At 31.0% G+C, this 23,826-nt stretch overlaps 1 protein-coding gene across 1 annotated transcript; it reads right to left on the bottom strand.

Annotated features, from left to right (window-relative positions):
• Window positions 1–871: 871 nt before the first annotated feature.
• Window positions 872–22,236, bottom strand: LOC130901823 (uncharacterized). Its single transcript, XM_057813440.1, has 5 exons — window positions 21,992–22,236; window positions 14,255–14,290; window positions 11,297–11,474; window positions 3,061–3,169; window positions 872–1,095 (listed from the first exon to the last, which is right to left on the bottom strand). Exons 1-5 carry the CDS (start codon window positions 22,080–22,082, stop codon window positions 1,075–1,077), a joined length of 435 nt encoding a protein of 144 aa, XP_057669423.1. The 5' UTR covers window positions 22,083–22,236; the 3' UTR covers window positions 872–1,074.
• Between the last annotated feature and the right edge of the window lie 1,590 nt (window positions 22,237–23,826).

A 23,826-nucleotide genomic window follows, 5' to 3' on the forward strand; every position in this document is an offset into this window, starting at 1 on the left:
ATTGATACTGATCTTGAAAACATTATTTAGTGGGGTAGAACTAAAATGATTGAGTTTAATGCAGCAAAAACAGCTTAGAGTATAGAAGAAAGGTCGCAGGCTCGACATTGCTTTACCAGTACAATCACGACAGATTCTCTTCCGAGCTGTCCAGCATAATCCTACAAGACCTACTCGACAAGCAGACGTGGCTCATGAACACCATCATTATCATCATTTTCAGTCTACTGTCTTTGTAGATGAATTCATTTTTCATCTATGCATTGTTGACCTCTTTTGGTCAATTTTACGTATTTTTTTATTTTAATCCTCCACGTTTTTGTTCATTATTTCTTTGATTGATACCTGGAATTTGTTTGTATTTCCAGTTGAAAATATAACAAAATCGTTTTCTGATACGTATACAAGAGATATACGTAAGGCTCCGACACTACTACCACTTCTTGTTTGTCTGTCCAAGATTTTGGATCATAAAAACTTTTCTGTCAAATTTTCAACTCGGTGGATCTAATATCTGAAGTGGAGTGACTTTATCTAGACCTGACTTGATGGAGTTGGATCGGGGGTTTGGGAGTTGGTACCTAACCTACGCTACGGTGCGGATAATATTCATTTTTTTTCTCTTTCGAGACACTTTATCTATAATGCGCATGCTTGAGAATGCGCAGAACTGAGCTGGAACCTCGGAGGATAGGGAAATCGTTGCCATTCATTCTGTTTTTTTTAATCGGAACGCCTTCACTTAATCATACCAATGATGCTTATTTTACCGCGAAAAAATATATATTGATTATAATTTTTAGGTTAACTATAACTTTTCTTAGGATTTGTCTTTGGGGAAATATAAAGAATATAATGTAAACAATTGCAGTTGAACAAAAACAACATTTATTTAAACCATATCACACGTCACAACATTAAAATCTATGAAAAATAAATTTAGCAAATTGTTTATATCACCGGTTGTTTTCCAGCTAAACAACTGATGAGTTTTAGATGCCGGTTAATAGAAATTACAATAAATCAGTACATTTTCGGATTGAATTTGAATGTGAGCCTTCTCGTCACTTCGACTTAATTAGCTGATCGGTTATCCTGAAACATAAAAAATATGAATTGTATCACAGTTATCTTATACGAGGATTGCGACTTAAGTTTCGAGATATGGTAACACTGTTGTGAACATGTCAAAACTGACATTGCCGACATAAAGTTTGACATTTTTAATGGTGAACGTACTCAGAACGTTTATATATACTTGAAACATTTATCTTGGTCAAAAAATGGAATTAAATCACGAGCATTTTCGTTTGTTGACTTTTCGACGTTGACTAAAGCAACACCGATAATCGGCTGCTCTGCCAGAAAACAACGACACAAAATAAATTATTTTCGTTTGAGTAAAACATGGCGGTCACTGTCATTGTGGCCACGCTGTATCTACTAAGCTAGCTAGTACCGAGTAACGATAACTATTTATCGTTAGAATGTTATTTAAATATTACCAATAAATAATTTTCAACACCTATTTGTTATTTTTCCTTTAAAATTGATCCATAACGGCTTTAGATGTTATTATTTTATAACATAAGCTCTCGGTTAAAATTTTAAAAATAGTAAATCTATTAGATTCCGTGAATAGATCACTTGTACTCGCTTTATTTTACATAATATATTTCATGGTACTTATGCTGTGCAAAATATCTCTATTCATCTCTGAAATAATTTCGAAAATTTATTTCGCCGTTCTTCAAGCGGGAAAACTACATTCCTGACTAATGCCTCGACGAATATTGAATTACAACCCCTCTGAAGAGCGTGATATAAATCGATATTTTTGTCGATATTAACATCCCCAATGGCCCGCAATTACAAGGAGGGGGTGTAACTACTGACTAGTTTCGACGTTATTACGTCTCATCAGAGCAGCTTAACATTTTCCAGTGGCGCCATCCTCACTTCCAACAGCGAACCATTGGTCAGGTAGAAATCTAGCGTAGTCACCGATAATTTAGATTTCCATGGAACGGTTTCTAATTGAGAACGTGGCAATGAAACACCAAAGTGGACTAACTTTAATATATTTTCCGAGCATTCGAATATTTATGTATTCATCGTCTGGGATTGAAATTATGGTCAAATACAATATTAAGAACATTAACGTTTCGAGAATGAAATTATATATTTAAAACCACAACGACGGTAGATTTAAAAATAATTCTATGGGAACTTGACAATGTAGGGCCCGATAAATTTGTATTACTACTCGAATCTAGAGACTTTTTAGAGAAATATCAGTAAGCGCACGTCAATTTAAATCATTCTCCAAATTTCCCTAAAATATACCTGTGAACGATGACCTAAAGCTCTTACTTCCATTAATATTGTATTTGATGATAATTTCAATCCCAGACGATGAATACATAAGTATTCGAAAGCTCCGAAAATATATTGATAGTCCACTTTGGTGTTTCATTGCCACGTTCTCAATAAGAAACCGCTGCTTTCCGGACATATCCTGTATTACAAGGCGACTGGGAAGCATTAGTTTTTTTTAGGGAAATAATAGAAAATATTGTATTAGTTTAGATTATTACATTTTTTTGTTCTAAATTTATTATATTAATAATTCTTTTAAGAACCCGGATTTACGGTAAAAATATTAATAATAATTTTATTTTTATTACTCCTGGAATACGAAATAAAATTTTAACTTAGAATCATTGTTTACATCTAAATTTGAATAAACATTGATACGCGTCTTCGCCGGCAAGTTCTTAGTGCAGAATGCATTAGTAGGAGACTTAAATTTGTATTCTGCGCCTTTATGGGCGGCAAGAACATGAAATACCTCTACATCATAATATATATGGACAACTCAGTGATTCCGCCCCCTTTTTCTATACAAATACGCCACGAAGGAATATTTTAAATTGAGTTGTATATCGCTGATAATTTCTTTTTTCGAAGCGAAACGATTTCTTGTTTAACAATTTTTTTTTATTTTCAATAAAAATGATAAGAGAAAACAGTTGTTTAATATCATATTATATAACTTACCCCAATTTTATTTATTCGTATCCTATTGCTTTCCGGTGAGTTTAATAAGTTATCATCGAAAAGCTGATCTCCGGATAATTCATCTTGAGAAATCTGCCATTGATCTTGTCTAAAAATAAAGAAAAATAGTTTGCTAGTGACTGAAAGTTTTGTTTTTAATTTAGTGAAATAATCTTGTCATTGATCTACATGATTAGGAAGTTATGGAAGACGAGGGTTGCTAGTTAAGTATTTGACATATGCGAATATGTCAAATCTCACACTGACATCATAAAGTTTGACATATTTAATAGTGAATGAACGCATACAAAACGTGTTATCATACGAGTGCTATTTGAGTTGTTTATACAAACTTTAAGCATTCATCTTGGCCAAAAATTTGAGCAGCAATGTGCTGATCAACTCGGTTCGACTTTTGGTGATAAAACACCATCTCGAGGTCAATTCATGAGAAAGGAATTCGAAAAGATTGGGAAATTATGAAAACAATATAGTTGAGAAATACCAACGATGTTTCATAGTAGAGTACGACGCTTGAACTGATATTGAACAAAAACTACGAATAAAATGCTGGACTACATATTTTTGATTTTAAAAAAGCTTACGATTAAATAAACAAAACAAACTATATGAAGTATTTGAAGAAACAGAAATACCAAAAGATGATCTTAACAAAATATAATCAAAAGAATTCGAATCGGACCATATTTATTGGCCTTACATCTATTATGGATGATAGTTGGTCTTTTGGGCTCTTCAGGATTTATCGTTTGCAGTAATCACTCCACTTTTGAGTTTTTTGGTTTAATCCTCAACTTGTTACAGCTTTCCTTACTATCTTCCACGATTTATTACCATTTCCTTACACATAGTTATTCGTCGAGAGTTTTCGAATCAGCTCAATACAGTTTTTCTCTAATATTAGTTATGGCTGCTTCTTCATCTTGTCAATGTCAATGTCAATATCAATCATAGAATATTTTATTTATCATGGAAGGAAGATTTAACTTTAATTTTAATTTCTGTTGAAACAAGTTTGTTACAACATTTTTTAGTCCTTCTTTGTGAAATTTTTATACGTGATAGGGGTGGATGAGCGATTAGCACGATCTACAAGGCCGAAAATATGTCGGTGGTGTATTTAAAATATTTTAACAAGAAGTGAGTCAAGGCTCACAGCGCTCTATTATATCTCGTGGGAAATTTGGGATGGAAGTTTTTCGAATTTCTCCAAAATTGGTTTAGTACATCTCTAGAGATTACAGTATTTAAAAAAATAATTCTGCCTGTCATATTATTTTGTCCTGTTATATCATTTTTTATAATATGATAGTAAATTTTTGTTTGGAATCATATTTCTTCTTATTGTGTAAAAAAACAATAGAATTTTCTACAACTTTTCATACTAAATTTTCTAGAAATCATTGCATTCGACGTCTTAAGATTTTTTGAAAATCCATGTTGTGTTTGGTCAGTCGTATAAATAAGAAATAAGGGTTGATCTTAGATTGAGCAACCATAACCTCAAAAACTCAGATAGACATTAGTTTTGGCATTCTAAATGTCGTAATATGAAATCTCGTATTTCTATCTAGAAATCGAAAATCGCAAAAACCTTCTTTGCAAATATTCAGTTTATGGAAGCGATCACTTGAATGTGGTGAAAAATATATGTACCACCAGCCTTGTTTTAAAAATATATAAAATATAATTTAAAAAAAAAAGGGTTTAGAAATCACTAGGGTTTAGATCTTGTGAGTGGGGGATTTTAGTTTTCACTGGAGTGTAACGAGGTGCATTGCTCTCTAATTCTCTTCAAATAAGTTCGCTTCTTTGCCGTTTCTTCCTTTATCTTGCTCCATTACCATTTTTGGAAGATAGTCGATTAATATAATTCCGTGATTATCTTAATAAACGGTCACCCTTTCCAATCCACTGTCTTGAATGTTTTTCGCGTCAAAAATGTAATGGTGAATTCAGTTTTCATCTACAGTTATGAATCGTGTAGAAAATTGTTCATTCAAAGGCTCTTCTGGTTAGAAATGAATAAACTCGGTAGGTACTCAATGCACGCATAACTTACGCAAATACAATATAACCTCAATCTCTTATCTAGTACCAATTGGAGAACGTTGGATGTCAGTCAAGATGATACACCTAAGTGCAGAGTCTCTAAACACAGTCTCTCTCAATCACATAGACGTACTTCCTTTCAAAAATAAATATTTAGCACAGCTCCATATACTATTCGTTTTATTTCCTGAAAAAACTATTATGAAACAGCAGAAATTCGAGTGAGTGAGTTTTCCATTTAGACGTGCTAACATCTTGAGGTTCAGTTTAGTTGGATTGGAGTATTTTACAACCTTTGAAACGACCAAGTGTATCTACATAAACTGTTTGTTGATTGAAAAGAATTTATTTGAAAGAAGAATATGTCCTGTCGTTTTCTCAAGCTAAATTCTTTGTTCAACCAAGATCCAGGCTGTATTGAATGTTTCACATTCCATAATGACGTGTTTTAAGCAAATTAGTCGCATATTTTGCGATGATTTATAACTGTATATGTAACTTGGATCAACCACTACACTCCTAAAATGTAAAACATACAAGGTAGTGAATTCCAAAGGGTGGAAAAGACAAGTTTACGGTCTTTTTTTTCGGATAATTAAGAGATTTTGTTCTTGAACTCAAAAATGTAATACAAGAGAGTATCAAGCATGACCACCCACCGTATTTACCAGATCTATTTCACTTGCAGGATAGACGTTTTCATTAGACGAAGACGAGAATGAAATGAAGCTGTAGAAAGAAATAATAATAAGGATTAAATTGTGAAGAAATGATAATATAAAAAAAATGTTTTGTTTGTTTGTTACGTCGGAAGCTTTTCAGATAACCCTCCTACTCTGGTTTTAGTAATTTTTACAATGCTAAGCCTGACGAAAAAAGTGAAACTTGCAGCAATTCATACTTCAATTACAGATTTTTGCAGCGGTGTCGAACTTTGAAATATAGAGATTGCCAAAAATCAAAATAATATTCGGTGTTTCCTTTTTTATTTTCAGCGGATTTACCTTTTAAATTTTCTAAAACCAAAACTGAAAAATAAAATGTCTTTTAATACATGCGAATATTCTTCTCATTCTTTGGATGCTAATTTCACACAAATTATTTTTTTTTCTCGATTTTTTCCTAATAGATGGTTAGTGTACAACTTTTGTTGTTTATAAATTATTGTATTATAATTAAAACCCCAAAATAATTGATTTCCTCAGATACTTTAACTCTCTAATGACATATCCGAGTTTCCTAAACTCTTTACAAACATTGTTTTAACCGCCAAAGACGAAGCTAGGAATTATGGGCGGGTTTTGTTTGGTTACAAAGGTAAAATAAAGCCCAACGTTTTGTTTACCGACACCAGGATAATTAGAAGGCGTATACTACAAATTGAGTTAAGATGTAGTAAATGATTTGAAGTATATAGAGTAGTCTTGTCGAGAAAACATCAAACGAAAGATCATTAGAAGTTTTTACGACACAATTATTGTATGTTTCTGTTGTATTCATACAAAATAAAACAATTTGAATACTATAGGTGTGATCTGGTATTGAAAAAATTTTTTTCATACAGTATTAATTTGAGTCCGGAAAATGGCACTTTACGGTAACTTTGTATTTGACAGTACTTTTAAATTTTCCCTCGTATCTCTTACCCCAGTCGCAAAATATTGCATATTCTCTTTTGTATCTTTTCGAAGGCTTAATTGGAATAATTTTATTTGAATTATCAGTCGTTATTTTGCAAAACATTTTTTGTATTTCCAAAAACTCAATATGTTTGTATGTACTATGTACTCGATAAGATCTTTTTGACTCGGTTCCTTCGTCGTCTCGTCCATAAACGTAGTCCATTTTTTTTAAATGTGTATGTTTCTAAATGTTCTGGATTTTAGGTCTTTTCTGTTCAATAATTAATTGTTTTTTGATAATTTAAAAGAAAAGATAAATTTTGACGTTTTTACTAATTAGATAAAGACTTAAAATTAGTTGAAACGTCAATTTTTATCTATCTTTTAGAAATTATAAAAAAAACTGATTTTAAAATAGAAAAGACTCAAAGTCAAGAACAATTAGAAACGTAAACATATCAAAAGATATAAGAAATGAATTTGTTTCTAAATGATCTGGATTTTAGGTCATTTCTGTTCCAGAATTGATTTTTTTTTAATAATTTGAAAAAAAAAGATAAATTTTGACGTTTCTACTAATTTGATAAAGTCTTAAAATTAGTCGAAACGTCACTTTTTATCTATCTTTTAAAAATTATTAAAAAAACAAGTTTTAAAACAGAAAAGACCTAAAATCAAGAACATTTAGAAACATAAACATATCAAAAGGTATAAGAAATGAATTTGTTTCTAAATGATCTGGATTTTAGGTCTTTTCTGTTCCAGAATTGGTTTTTTTTTAATAATTTGAAAAAAAAGATAAATTTTGACGTTTTTACTAATTTGATAAAGTCTTAAAATTAGTCGAAACGTCACTTTTTATCTATCTTTTAGAAATTATAAAAAAAACTGATTTTAAAATAGAAAAGACTCAAAGTCAAGAACAATTAGAAACATAAACATATCAAAAGATATAAGAAATGAATTTGTTTCTAAATGATCTGGATTTTAGGTCTTTTCTGTTCCAGAATTGGTTTTTTTTTAATAATTTGAAAAAAAAGATAAATTTTGACGTTTTTACTAATTTGATAAAGTCTTAAAATTAGTCGAAACGTCACTTTTTATCTATCTTTTAGAAATTATAAAAAAAACTGATTTTAAAATAGAAAAGACTCAAAGTCAAGAACAATTAGAAACATAAACATATCAAAAGATATAAGAAATGAATTTGTTTCTAAATGATCTGGATTTTAGGTCTTTTCTGTTCCAGAATTGGTTTTTTTTTAATAATTTGAAAAAAAAGATAAATTTTGACGTTTTTACTAATTTGATAAAGTCTTAAAATTAGTCGAAACGTCACTTTTTATCTATCTTTTAGAAATTATAAAAAAAACTGATTTTAAAATAGAAAAGACTCAAAGTCAAGAACAATTAGAAACATAAACATATCAAAAGATATAAGAAATGAATTTGTTTCTAAATGATCTGGATTTTAGGTCTTTTCTGTTCCAGAATTGATTTTTTTTTAATAATTTGAAAAAAAAAGATAAATTTTGACGTTTCTACTAATTTGATAAAGTCTTAAAATTAGTCGAAACGTCACTTTTTATCTATCTTTTAAAAATTATTAAAAAAACAAGTTTTAAAACAGAAAAGACCTAAAATCAAGAACATTTAGAAACATAAACATATCAAAAGGTATAAGAAATGAATTTGTTTCTAAATGATCTGGATTTTAGGTCTTTTCTGTTCCAGAATTGGTTTTTTTTTAATAATTTGAAAAAAAAGATAAATTTTGACGTTTTTACTAATTTGATAAAGTCTTAAAATTAGTCGAAACGTCACTTTTTATCTATCTTTTAGAAATTATAAAAAAAACTGATTTTAAAATAGAAAAGACTCAAAGTCAAGAACAATTAGAAACATAAACATATCAAAAGATATAAGAAATGAATTTGTTTCTAAATGATCTGGATTTTAGGTCATTTCTGTTCCAGAATTGGTTTTTTTTTAATAATTTGAAAAAAAAAGATAAATTTTGACGTTTCTACTAATTTGATAAAGTCTTAAAATTAGTCGAAACGTCAATTTTTATCTATCTTTTAAAAATTATTAAAAAAACAAGTTTTAAAACAGAAAAGACCTAAAATCAAGAACATTTAGAAACATAAACATATCAAAAGGTATAAGAAATGAAAAATTAAAGACATTTTTTGAAATTTTTAAAAGATAGATGAAAATTAACGTTTCGACTAATTTGATAAAGACTTAAAATCAGTCGAAACGTCAACTTTTATCTATCTTTTGAAAATTATTAAAATTATTATTATCAAAAGATATTAGAATTGAAAAATTGGGGAAATTTTTTGAAATTATATTTCTTCTTGTCGTCACAACTCCAATTGATATACTTGACTTCTTTAACTTGAGTTAGATGGTCGTTCAGTACCATTTGGTCGAAACCTCGAATATAGTTTTGTAATAATAAAAATTTTGTTTTGTATTTGTATCTATCTCATCGATAAATTCATATACTGGGGACGGAAACATTCCACGAAGAACTATATTGTTCTATTTGAAGGTGGCGGACAGCCTATTTGTTTGACCTTTGTCCCCGATAATTAGTTCAGTTAGTTTGTTATATATAGTGCAGTTATACTATGAACGGTATCATCAAAATATTAAAAACTAGGCTGATAAAACCCTTGCAATGGATAATTTGTTTATTACATGCAAATAATCTTCCTTTGAAGCTTCTATCTTGACTACAGATCCTAGAGGATTGTTTGATCCAATAAGCTTGATAATTTCCAATTCCAAATTATAAATAAATTAAATTTATCAGAAATTGATTGGGAGGACTTCATTGCTGGCCGTACTTATTTGAAATTTGTCAAGCAGTATCAACCAAAGTAATTTCCGAAGATTTGGTAAAAATAAAACCAGAAAAAGTTGGTTATTTTCCTTGGTTAACGACTGCAAATAGAATTTTTCGTTTCTACGTCTCGAAATCTTGAGGTTCTTGCCGAATTTGTTATTAAGTTTAAGTCGAATGTGGTTCAACATCAAAGTGCAAGGATCTATTAATTTGTGTAAACTCATCAAATATACTAGGTACCTCGGAAAACAGTATAGAGACGTCGTTTATCCAAATTAGAGTTTTAACTTCGTCTTCTTCATTAATTTTATTAATTTCTACCATTTTTATTTTGCGTTTATCGTCAATTTATTGTTGTTTGTATCATATTTTCAGATTGTAAAAATATTATACCAAAAATTTTTTCTTCTTTGAATGTACAACTCTGCTTATCATGTTTATTTTAACCACTGATGCATTGGTAGTTTATAGATAGTCGTTTGGAATCAATTCGTCATACATACACGGTACTTGTTGACCTTGCCCTTGTCTTTCCCTTTTTTTCGCGTAATTTTGGAATTGAAGCGTATTACGGCGCACGTGTCTTCTGTTGTGTGACAATCTCGATAGTAGATTATTTTTCGAGTGCAACTAGATTTTTTCAGTAACTTTATTTAACGTTTTAATAATTATTAATCCAGAAATAATAATAACAGTAGTTAAAGAAATGTAATCCATTTGAAGGCTCATTAATATCTCAAAATAAAGAAGATGGATTCTTCTAAACCAGAATTTATTTAAAATTACAAGAAATGATGTCACAAAACGTTTATCGGCACAGGAGAAATAAGTAAACTAAAGAAATTTTTTGGATAGATATCTCTTTGTGATTAGATTTGTTTATAGAGGTTTGCTTGGTAATAAACTGTATCTTAATTCCATAATGGTCTCCCAGCTGGTCCAATTCTCTCGTATATCTCTTGTTCCAATCATCCATTTTGTGTTAATGTCATACCAATATATTCAAAGCTTTTGACTTGCTCTATATTTAATTCTCCTCATTTTATCTTACGTGTCTTTGTCTTTTGACTTATTGCGAAGTTTAGTTTTCGTTTATTTTCATTTTTAGTTTGAGTTCAAGGTATCGGTTCAAGAATACGGACGACGTTACGAAAATTTTTCACATATCAAACTCCAAATATTACTCAATTTTCTACCTATCCTAGAGACGGATGTATTTTTGTTTAGAACGCCCTATATACTAGCCTTCCAGGAGTGTTATTTTCATACAATTAATAGTGTATTTTAAACTTGTAATTAAATAAATTCGTTTCTGTATAATTGAGTGTACAACGATATAAAATTGTGGCAAAAATCGAAATCGAAACTACGCGGTGCGAAACCAGAATCTTGGTCGCAGTCAATAAGCGAAAGATCATTCCAAGTTAAATTAATTTACCAAAAGGGAACCCCCACAATGTGGACTATGCAAGACACAATTCACTATATAATACCTATTAACGGACTGTCCAAAAATACAACAATCAAGACGATAACTTTAATAACACTATAGAACAAAAAAATGATTTCAAAAAGTAATTTTATGATAATTTGCAGCACTAATGCCGAAAGTTCTTGGTGAAAAGTTTTGTTTTTTAAGTGTTATTGTGAATAATAATCAAACACGTGTGATTTATCAACTTACCCGTTCGAATAATCCCCTTCGTCGGCAATAAATGGATCTGAGTTGTGTTTGGCAGCAATGTTCATGTCCAGATTTCTCAAATAACGAAAATCTATTGGACCTTGTATCAATTTCGATAAGAACCATCTGCTTTTTGGTATTCTGCTATCTGATAATTTCATCGTACGTTTACCGTGAGCTAGAAAAACAAAATAAAAAATTGACTTGATTGACATAATTTCCGTTTTTGAATCATGACTACTAGGTCTTAGCACAGTGTATAGTTTATTGTCATGCCGAGAAAATAGGCATAAAATGGAGATCAAAATCATCAAAAATGCAAAGAAAATGAGGTAGCCTTTGATCCAGAACCTTTTTTATGGATAAATAACTACCACTTAATCAACACTCACAATTACATTGTCTGAGAGAACAGGTCACTTTCGGTCTCTGATGCTAATAGCTCGATTATAGAATCAAGTATTTTACCGACAAATTCAATAATACCAACTAAGAATTATCATATTCTTCTCCGATATCCTAATTTCCTAGTAAGTATGCACCATAGCTACTAAATTCAGAAAAACTTGGCTTTAGCCTCAGCAAACAGTGAACCTTGTGTTTGAACCTCCTTGGGTACATGCATCAGATCTTCCGTGATATCTGTAGCATGAAGATGACGTTCTAGATGATCGTGTTTGGTTGAAACACCAGTTAGGTTAGGTTAGGTTAGGTTAACTAACCTAACCAGTAGCCAGTCGTATTTCGCTCCTCTTCAAGAAGAGCAGTTGATTAGAAACACAAGAGAAGAGGGTCCATAGATTTGTGCTTGCTATTCAAATACCAGGTGGTAAAAAGGCAACTACACAAAAATATGTCAACTAGAAAGAAGGAATTATCTATTCTCACAAATAATCTAAGAATTTGACACCTCGGAAACTTAATTGAGGAGGTCGTGATAGATCAGGGATTAGGGTGGTTGATTAGTGTGATAAAGTTGTATTGATAAATGTGTTCTATGATATATCAATTAGTTTGCGCATTTTAAAATTATATACAATGTCAAAAGTCAAGATAACTATGGAATCATTCATCAGGAATTCACTCCTGTGGGCAAAGCTGCCTTCTACGAGAAAGTTTTGAAATAATTGCTTCAACGCATAGCAGAGCTGGGTAGTGGGTCTTACTGTACGATAAAACGCCCGTAAGCACTCTAGTTTATCCACTAAATTCCCCTGATTTGGCATCAGTAGACTTCTTTTTGTGTCTATGTAAAACTTCCAGGTTTTGTGGATATCCGTTTTGCAGTAGATTCCGAAAAAAGAAGCAGTCACTTTTTGACAGTATTCAGAAGAAAATTATGTTATGTACGAAGGCAATAACTTTTGGAAATCAATGAATTTGTATCTCCTGATTCGTTTGTTTCCTACACCCCAATTTATAATATATTTATTAACGTTGCGGTGGTAGATTGATTATATTTGCAACCTCATTTTACGTAATCTATTCAGTTATCGAAACGATTGCGTTTTTATAATACTAGGATTCATAATTATCCTTTTTGTTCATAGTATCCAGGTCATTAATCATTTCGATGACGTATTTAGTGATATTTCATTTTCTCACGTTCTCAAGCATTTTTGTTAATAAAATTACAATGAATATCACAATTTTTGGTATTTCGATTTAGAACTAGAATAAATATATTCGTGGAAAAATAAACAGGAATGAAGTAAACATGATAAATTTGTTTTTGTTCGGATGCCTACGCGTATGTAACATGTCGTTATTATTGTAAACTATCCATTTAATCTAAGTTTGATTTGTCACCTATTGAAAATAGCGAATTCGATATTGATGATTCGGTGTTACCGATCACCACGACACAAAAAATATTATTTATATTGAGCCTCGTTGAAACGATAAAGAAGAATGAATTATACGATTTGTTTCAACTAACGTGGAAGCCCTAACCCAAAGAAACCCTGGTAGCGCTCTTTCATGACAATCAAGTCTTGTACTCTTCCTGCTCTTCACTTTCCGGAATCCTGTCCAGGAGGAAGTTTCATGCTCATATTGCTCCAGAGCAGAAGGTTCAATATAATTTTCAGATTCTCTATTTTCGAGAAAGCAATGCATCATAGAGACGAAAGTTGACTAAACCATTAGTTCTATCTCAGTTATAGAGACTCTAGATTGAGTATCATTGTGAATTATCTAATTTGGGATCCATCAAAACTAACGGCTTTGATATTTGTCATGGTCATGATACCCAGCTTTATATTTATTGGTATTAAGAAACAACTAATAATTTCTATAGTCTAATTTTCCTTCTAGACTCCATATATTCTTTCGAGAGTCAGTTTTTCCTTACCAAATCCTCTTGTTCTGGTTAACTGTTTCAAAGATATGAAAAAACCATCACCATAACTGTGTTGTGAGCTTGGTCGTTCAACTCAATCTTGTTTTAAGGGTTCGGATATATAGATTAAGCATAGAAGATTCAAATAAGCACCGCATTGAACCACAACTAGTACTTGGATTTTTAATATTCAAGCTGTTTAAGTTCGCGCAATAAAAAAAATTCTTCGTCAAATAGTCGATGTACCGAATGTCCACTTTTGCATATTCTTAAATATTCCACGCAACTTAAAATACTCAAAATCGGTATTTTCCACTTGCCTACAATCTTTAAACATATAATATTCTTCGCATATACGCTAACGGTCAAATGTTTTTGCCCATCCCATAATCCATACCTGAACTACGACGCGATATGCATCCACTAAGAGTTTTGGCGATAGAAAACTCTAAAATGGCTGAAGATAAACGTGTTGTATTTATTAGTAAACGTAGGAGTCGAGGTGGTAAACAAATTTTGAGAGTAGATTTGAAATAAAAAACACAAAACTCGCGCCAATAAATAACAAAAAGTTAAGTTTTTTAAATTATTTTTAATATAGTTATACTTGAGCTTACCTCCCCAACAAGCATGACCATAATTGAGACAGGAGCCTGCAACAATAGAGAAAATATTTTTTAATACAACTTGTTATATCGAATTTTATATTTTAGGAAGGCGGTCGGGCAAAAAAATGACTTTTACCTCGGCGAAAATCTTCTGTTACCTAATCTCTCTCTCCAGCGAGTTTCGCACCATCTAAAAATTAATCTTTTAAAAGTTTGTCTATTCTAGGACCTCTTGATTTATATGAAATCACTCTCCACTGAGTCATTTTTCAAATTTGGGAGCAGAAATTAATCAGAGGGAGCCAGATCATTTGTTGATCTATTATGCAGTTACGAGGATGGTTTCAGAAGTACCTGGCCTGATCTAGAGATTGAAAACACTGTATTAGAACGTACACATCTATAGATTTTGAGGCGCCGGTGAAACTTATGTTCAAAAAGTGAGATACATCGCATATTACTCGAAATTTTGGACGTGGGAAAGCTGTGCGCAAGATGGGTGCCGCTTTTGCACACAATGGAATAAATGCAGCGTCGTGTAGATATTTCTATCGAGTATTTTCACAGAAATAAACCCGTTTTACAATCATGAATGGAACGTAGTTGTATCACTTTACATAAAAGAGCAATTAAAACAATGTACCGGCTTCAAAGAAGACAAAGATCGTTCAATCTGCAGCAAAGCCAAGGCGTCGGTTTTTTTGGGTTGCACGTGGAATAATTTTCATTGACTATCTTAAAAAAGGAAAAACTATCAACGAGGAAGATTTTGCGAATATTTGAGCGAAGAAATCAACAAAAAACGGTCGCGTTTTGCTAAGAAGAAAGTGTTGTGTCAAGACATTGTTCCAGCTCGCACATCCGTTATATCAATGGAAAAATTAATGAATTGCTACTTCATGGACCTTATTCGCAAGATTTAGTTTATTTTTTATTCTCAGGTGAGAAAAAAATTATTATTGAACACCCAGCCGATGTTAGGTTGAGTTTTATTATTGTCCTCTGATTCCGAAATGTTCTGTTTGCTGTTACTAACAATTTTTCAGGTTTCTACGTTATTTTCCGAATCAATATCATCAAATTCCGAGCCCTTGTCAATTCCATGCTCAGTTAAACACTCAGACATTAATTTTTCCAATAAAATTTCATAGTTCTTCCACAAAAAAGGACAAAATGGCAATAAAAATTATCATCGCAGGTGCAGGTTGATGATTGTATACCTAGTTCGGCAAAACCTACTTACTGAATAAAATTTCGGATTTGTGTAAATTAAATATAGTTTGTAAATGAGTGTAAACTAGGAATTGTATCCAAATCAGTTGGATATATTCTGCTGATTTTCTTGTAGCTTCAAATTTAATTGAATTTTTAAAAATACGGAACCTACTAAAAATTTAGCATCATCCCATTATTTGAACGGCTTGATTCTCAACCTTATTTGTATAAATTCGTCTGGCTTTTCGAAAATTCTGTTCTCTGGGGTTCTACGCGTGTTTTATAGTTATTTATAGACCTAGTTTAGATTTCACATACAACGTAATGAAGATTGACATTACTACGATTTTGATTTTGATACAATTTCCAAATTAAGATTAATGATCATTTTCCGAACAAAACAATGCTGTAAACTCTGATTCTACTACATACAGTTTTTGTCACGTAAAATTTACTATTCACAACATTGAGTTGTTGATGATAGTTTTTTATAATAAGTTTCAGTTGAGATATAATCAAATTTGTATTCTGTTAATTGTTGTTTTTTTTTTCAAATTACGAACAATTTTCAACTCATTATATTAATTAATTAATGCAATCAAGGGAATTGCGTGGTATGTTAACAGAAGTTAACAGAAAGGGCTTGTGGTTATATGGAATTGTGAAAATAATTCTAAAATTAATTATTGCCTGACATCCCTCATGAAGTTGATATTCTCGATTTTTATTATATTTTACTACACATATCAGTTATTTGCTATTGAATTGGATTTTTTATTAACATGTAAGTGAATTTATATAATGATAGCATTAACTAAGCTAAAAAAAAGAAAAGAGTAAGAAAATTTTTTCCAAGTTCATTGATTTTTACATGCAAGTTGAGGTGTATCTATTTTAGAGACAAAAAAGGAATAAAGAATAAAATAACAGATCAAATGATACTGTTGTAAGTGAAAAAGATAATTAAAGAGTTATCTAGTGGGGTCATTTGGAAAAGAAGCATGTAATGACAAGGAAATAGAGTTAAAATTGACAAAAAACACCTTAAATCAATAATTGACATGGATTTCTAGGTGAAGATGTTATAGTACATAAGAAGCAATTGTAAAAGAAATTGTTAAACATAAAGAACGAAGATCACGAAAAATATAACGACAAAAACTAAGATTATAAAAAGAAAAGGAGAAACTTGACACAGAAAATATCAAGAAATAGAAACTAATATTGTAGGGAGGAATTTAGTCAACGAAAACAGTTATACAAATTTAGAAAAAAGAATTATAAATAGAATAAATACGATGGTAAGCTTTGAGATATGGCAACACTGATGTGAATATGTCAATTTTTTGCCAGTATTCTAAAAAATCGGGGAAACCAATCGCAGAAAATGAATCGTTCTCCATCACGATGGAGTCTGCAGTAAAAATCGGAAACGTTAAGACGCAACAAATGCCTGAAACAACAACAAACTTTTCGAAATATATGTTTCTAAAGCTCTAGCAAATTGTAAGAAGAAATATCGATGATACCTGGTTATACAACATTCAGTTTGCAGATGATCAGGTGATATGTGAAAGGATACAACTACTAGAAAACGCACTATGCCACTATGGCCGTGGCATCAGATGTTGTTAACTTTTTAAACCACCCCCTGTATTTGTCGACAAGAAGTTATATTATTAAATCAGTTCATATTGAGAGTTGTGCATCGGAAAATCTAGAGAAATTGGCTTCCACACAGTGATAGGATCTAAGTTTTAGTTATATATTACCTAAATTAATTTGAGTGTTTATTATAAAACATGGCTGCAGTGGAACTTCGGGTCTACAACTCAAGATGGAGCAATCTTAGTACGGAAGTTTCTCATCCTAAACTTTCGTTATTGTAATTTAACACACACAGAAAAAAATTAGTTTCTAGTACATTTTATCCTGCATTTAATGGCCGATTTTAACATTTTTTTAAATTGTAGACTAATTTCTATTATCTAGATATCGTTGTCAATGAATTACTTGTTTGCTATACAGGGTGCTTCTATAAGATGGTTCTTGAGTAATGATTTTAGACTATAATTTTATTTCGTGAAACTTCATATTGATAAAAAGTTTTGACAATTTGTCAACCTACCCTTGGTTAGTCCGTTGCAAATGCACAAAAATTACAGAATATCAAGTTTCCAGCTGTACTGAAATTTTCGAAAAGCAATAAAAACTCAACTTTAGTCATCCCCTTTTGAGGGATGCACTGAGTAAATGTTTTCGTTCATAAACACCCTGTAAAAAGGAACAAAAAGAATAGAAAGTGAATTCTTGTTCAGAGGAGCCTGTGGATACACGAATTTTCAAATGTTTTTCCAACTTTTTTGAATTTTTCTTTTCTATATTTATCACGATATGTTAGGTGTCCGAGATATGACTCTAATGCCAAATTCCTGTACTTTTTTCTTATGCAAACCTTTTCCTAGAGCTCATTATATGACAAAAAAGATGTGTGTGCAAGCAATCGACCAAAAAAAAACGATCTACTAACATCGTTGAAATTTTGTCTGTATCTAAAGAAAAATAATATTGACTAAGGTCTGATGAAATTAATATTTTTGACGCTTTTCTACAATATATTTACTAGCATTCTGAAAGGAAGCTAAAAATATCATAAAGGAACGATAAAAGGTTTGTCCTAACTTACAGTGACACTTTCAATAATGGCAGACATTTATAAAAGATGTAATTCACGATTTTAATTTCCTCTATCACACCTTTATTTTGAAAATACCAAGAATAAGTAATAAAAGACCATTCAATTAATCGATCATATGTGGCTTGTTTCATGTAGAATATCGAACAAGCACAGTCTAATTTGATTCTATATAATTATATAAATTGAAATTGGAATCACAGAATTCTGTGCCATGCTCCACAAAATTAGTCGACCTTATTTGAAAATTTAATTTGTTTATGGTTCTAAAATTCTTTAAACGCTTGCCGAGCAGCGGATATAGTTAGTCGTTATATATAAACTTGAATATTGTCTATTTTTAAAAATTTATTAAAAATACGACTGAGTCAACCTAGAATTCAAACATAACCTAAGTTTGCATTTGACGTTTGTCGCTAGACGAGACTTCAAGTTCAAATTAAAAGAAGAATTAGGTTAAATGTCATTTATGAAACGCGCGACTTGGAACTTTAAATTTATAGTTTTTTCTAAATGTATTATGAAAGTAGCCGTTATAAAATTAAAGAAGATTAAAGTTACTAATATTTGATTAATGTTTTGATACTTGACATTTCTCAATCAATCATATAATAGGTTAAGGTTTAATTGCTGCTTTAACTGAAGGTTCCTCAGGTTAAAGCTTGACTTAAGTTACAAAATCTTTGTGGACGATTTCAAAGGAACGAGTGAATATTCATTTTTATGCTCATTCAGACTTTGAAGGATCTGACGTGCGCCATTACATTTTTTGTAGGCTAACCAACTAAATTTTTTAACATTTCAATTTTTTCCTTATGTAAGTAACACGATGTTCGACAGTATGCAGTTAAATTAGAATTGTTTGATTATGTTTTAATACCTATTATAAGTATTTTCGATAAATAATTACAATTTATAATAATTTTTTTCAGAACTTTTCTTTATGGCTAATGTACAATTATCTAAAAATCTACATATCTCCTAAATTTTATTGAATTTTCGTTAAAAAATCGATTGAAAAATCATTTTTGTTACATTTATATTGTACAGTTTGTCCCTGTAAAAGTTACGGATTGTTAACCATAACCTAAAAGTGTAAAATTATTAACTCCATAGTGTTTGGATATGTAATTTAGAAAATACAGTTCTCATTTCGAAACTTTGAACGCCTATAACTAACGAGTGGTCTTATGAAGGAATTTTTTTACGTCACAACATTTATTTTCATGTAACCTACTTACTCCCGAATTTTCTGCGTCGAGTCCCGTAACACCCTGTATAGTTGGGTACAAATTATTGTTCACCTTCTGGAAACTACATTCTGCTATCATTTTAAGGTAAATGTGATCAACCCTTATAAGAAAATGTATCAATATAAATTGTTCGATAATAAGGACAAAAATATTTCAATTTCATTCACGTGTTTATTTTTTATTGTATTTTGTCAACCTGCTGGACCATAAATTGTCCTTTCTAAAACCAATTTCGAATATGTGACACATCCATTATTCACATCCAGTATCTATTTTTCTTATTTCATGATTAAATCGTTCAATTTTGGAAAACATAAAAGTCTTTTGAATGAAAATATTATTTAATAACTTCTCGTGGATCGTGGATTTTAAAATGAGTTCATTTATTCCTATACTTCCGAAATGAATTAAGTTTCATGGGAAAGGAATTCCCTAAAGGTATGTACAAGTTTTTGGGTCAAATATCCTCCCACATAGCCATCGCCAGATTTCATTCAGGTTAGAAGATAATATGTGGTAAACTGCTAATTTCAAAACGGTAGGTTCAAACTTTTTCACATCAAACATCAAACGGTCTATAATGAAACTTCTAGTAAAATTATAAGAAAAGATTCAACTCTCATTTGAAGTACTTATTGATGAAGTTTGAACTATTTTCCAAGCAAAATTTAGTTCAAAAAGCTGAAAATCTTGGTGGAAAATGCAGTTTATACAAATTTGTTAATTATAGTTCTTTATTCTCAAAATATCTAGTTGAATTTCTACCCTTCAATGAAATATTTGACATTAAAATCGTATTATTCACTAGTTGAATTATATTGGATATCAAAATCAGTCTATTCCATCATTATAAGACATTTTTCCGGAAATAAATCAAATCTGATGAATTCTATAGAACAAAATCCACTTATTTACCTCAAATTTTCCTAAATAACTATTCTCTACCTATTGTGAATCAGGTGTAACATCTTCGGAATGACAAATGAACACAATTGAAACTCTAGGCCAATCACAAGATTAGGTAGAAACTTATTTAAGTACCGACTAACTTGAACCAAGACGTTTTTGCTATATCGATTGAAACTCATGCATTAATCGCAAGTTCTGTAGTCTAGGAAAAAGTAATCGAACCATTGCCGCGAGTTAAAAATATCACGACTACAAAGTGAACAAAATTTCATCCACCAAACGCTTTGACGATAGAAAACGTCTAGAGCGGTGTCCAAATACTACAGCCGTTGAAGTTGAAGTTGAAGATTAACGTATTCTTCAGATCAGTAGACGTGATCGACGACTCAAGGTTCCAGAGATAGTAGCTCAGATCAATGGATCTGGGGAACTGCCCTGCAGTAAAAAGGAAATTAAGAGAGGAGCCCAGAGATAGCAGCTCAGATCAATGAATCTAGGGATATACCTTCTACAGTGAAAACGAGATTGAGAGAAGCTGGTCTTTTTGGAAGAGTAGCAGTGAACATGAAGACTGAAAGAGTTTTATGTAATGATGAGGCAAAGTTTGAAGTTTAAGTGAGTTTAAAACATGACTGGGTCTTGGTGGTGGTGGTTTGGAGATATTTTGGAGGAAGAAGAACTAAGGAACTGGTAACAACTGAAGGGATTTTTAAGAAAGAAATTTTAAATGTGAAAGTAGTACGTTCTGGTCAGTGATTGATCGTTAGAAAATACATTTTCAGCATGAGGACGAACTCAAGCATTCCTCGAAATTGTGCAAAGAGTATTCGAAAGAATTAGTTGAAAGTAATGATTTGGACGTCGTCAACCTCAACTCGATTGAGCTGTGGAACTAATTGGACAGGAAAGTTCGACAGTAGTGCAAAGTTTTTGATTCTAACGAAAAAAATCAAGAACGTGCTAGGCGCTATAACCAGACCAGTAAGAGCTGAAGACAAAGATGGTAGAGGCTCCAAAGAAGTTGGAAACAGTATTTTATCATGCCTACAAAGCATTGATATTCAAAATGACCATACAGTAACTTGGTGCGATTCTGCGGATGGACAAGATAAGAATTTATATTTAATTTGTTAATGACAACACTTTATACAATATGGAATTTTTAGAACTATTGGCATAAGGTTCCAGAGGTTGGGCACTGTTTTATGTATATTCATAGAGACTTTGATGCTGTTGAAAAAGTTATTGCTAAAACTCAAAACATTTACGCATAGTACATGATGTTGAGAAATGGGAATCCATACCAACTTGAATGGAAGATATACCGCGAAATTTGAACTTGTTTGGCGGAAAGAAAAGTCATCCTTTTAGGCAATGTAAAATAGATTAGAGTTTATTAATTTGGTATATTCACGAGATAAAAAATAGCGAATAATTTTGTTAAAAACGTTGATATTAGATGAAAGAATCATGCATCAAAAAATCAGGCGTCGTTGAATTTACGATTCTTTGGTATTCTAAGATTAAAAAAAATGTGGGTAAGCTCATTATTCATAATAAATTTTGTTTTGAGTATATTCTATTATGTATTGTTTGTGAAAACTAATTTTCATTAGTAAAAACTAGTATTAACTGAAAATGGATTTTATGTGTAATAGTTTTGATCTTACTTACCTGCGGCGCATTCCGCAAAACAAAAAAATAATACAATTGCCACAACTTTCATCATCGTTACTTTGCGTCCGATACCAAAAAAACAGAACATTTTCTGCTCCAACTCTTGAGAGTTTCGAATAAAACGTTTATCGAGTTTTCCGCTACGCGAGACTATAACCAACAACTAACCTACGAAAATTTTTATCAAACACGAAATGGCAACTTGTTGCTTTTGGTTGATGGGGTGGTGGCGCAACACACTTTGGTTGACTCTTCATATATGACGCGATGATTTGGCTTTTATAGGATGTTGCCCTGCCCACGGACACGGAACCAAGTCCTTATGTTTTGCGTGTGTTAAGTGGGGTGAAATGTGTTCTAATAAATTGCAATTTAAAAAAAAAAACGAAAGTGGAATAAATTTATTATTTCGGTTACTGTACCTGATAATAAACATCTTCGAATTAGAGTTAAACCCTCCAATGGAGGCTTGTGATTTATATCTCGAAGAGTCTCTTCATTTTATATTCAAAAAGGTTTTTCAATGGTTTCCAAATTAATTTTCAAAAATGAAATAGAATAAAATAAAATCGTATAATTAGAAAAATAATAAAAAACCAATAGAACTATGAATGACCATGAACTAAATGTTCAAAATGCTACCACGTTTGAAAGTAAATTTTTTAATAATCCAGTCATTTACGGTAGTTCACCTAGAAAAATGGAGTTACCCATCTATAAAGTGGTTTAAACTTGTTCATTTGACATCCTTAAACTTCTCTCAAAACTCACAAATAATTCGATGTGATCAACTTTAAAAATCGGGGGTCAATAGTCAAACAAAACGATTGTATGAACATTTTTTGCAAATATCTCGTTTCCTATGGATTTTACGCTATTTATATTTATTATCAATATTATAGAACATTAAATTCTCTATAACTTTTGTTTGAAAAAGTTTTTCATACAGTGAATCGTTTCTGAGATAGAGGGCAGCAGAGCGAGCGCGGTTAGAATCCCCGGTATTCCCCATCAAAATCATAATAATTTGGATGAATTTGCAGTAGCATTTGAAGAAAAAAACTGTCCAGTTCAGCGGGAAGATGACGACGATGAAGAAGAGAAAATGGAAATTATTTTTTATTTGTTTTTTTAATTTAACATAACATTTTTTAATAAACATTAATTACATTTTTATTTATTTCCTATTATTTTTTATTTATTTAAGAATAATTACTATAAATAAGATTTGAATTATAATATGATTAAAATTTATCTTTCTACGATTTTGAAACTACACTGGCAGGTAAGAGGTATTAAATGAATTTATACTCGATTGGAAATAAATAATTAAGCAAAAAATATTTCACTTCACCGTATGAAAAAATTTTTGAAACCAAAGTTGTAGAGAATTTAATGTTCTACAATATTGATAATAAGTACAAATAGCGTAAAAACCCATAGGAAACGAGTTATTTGCAAAAAATGTGCAAAAAAAATCGATTTTTTTCGACTTTTTACCACCGATTTTTAAAGTTGCTCACATCAATTATTTGTGAGTTTTGAGAGGAGTTTTAGGATGTCAATTAAACAAGTTTAAACAACTTTATAGATGGGTATTTAGATTTTCCGAAATTCTTGCCTAAATCTACTTAAAATGACTGTAATATAAGAAAAATTGCCTTAGTTTCCTTTGTTTTAAAGAAAAATTGGTTTCTGGTACTTTTTAAAATCAAAACCTCAAGAAAAAAACCGGTTTCCTCTGAATAAATGGTTTACAGGTATTATTTTTTCTCAGAATTCTACAATCTAGCATCAACTGGCATAATTCAATGTTTAGTATTTCATTCTGA

Source organism: Diorhabda carinulata, chromosome X (genome assembly GCF_026250575.1).
Source record: "Diorhabda carinulata isolate Delta chromosome X, icDioCari1.1, whole genome shotgun sequence".
In the NCBI taxonomy this organism is placed as follows: Eukaryota; Metazoa; Arthropoda; class Insecta; order Coleoptera; family Chrysomelidae; genus Diorhabda; species Diorhabda carinulata.

Bases quoted from the DNA above. Each gene is read 5' to 3' on its own strand.
- LOC130901823 (XM_057813440.1), bottom strand. From the start codon at position 22,082: ATGTTCTGTTTTTTTGGTATCGGACGCAAAGTAACGATGATGAAAGTT. The intron at 14,291-21,991 runs GTAAGTAAGATC...CTATTGTTGCAG, and splicing joins TTTTGCGGAATGCGCCGCAG to GCTCCTGTCTCAATTATGGT. The intron at 11,475-14,254 runs GTAAGCTCAAGT...TTGTTTTTCTAG, and splicing joins TGGTCATGCTTGTTGGGGAG to CTCACGGTAAACGTACGATG.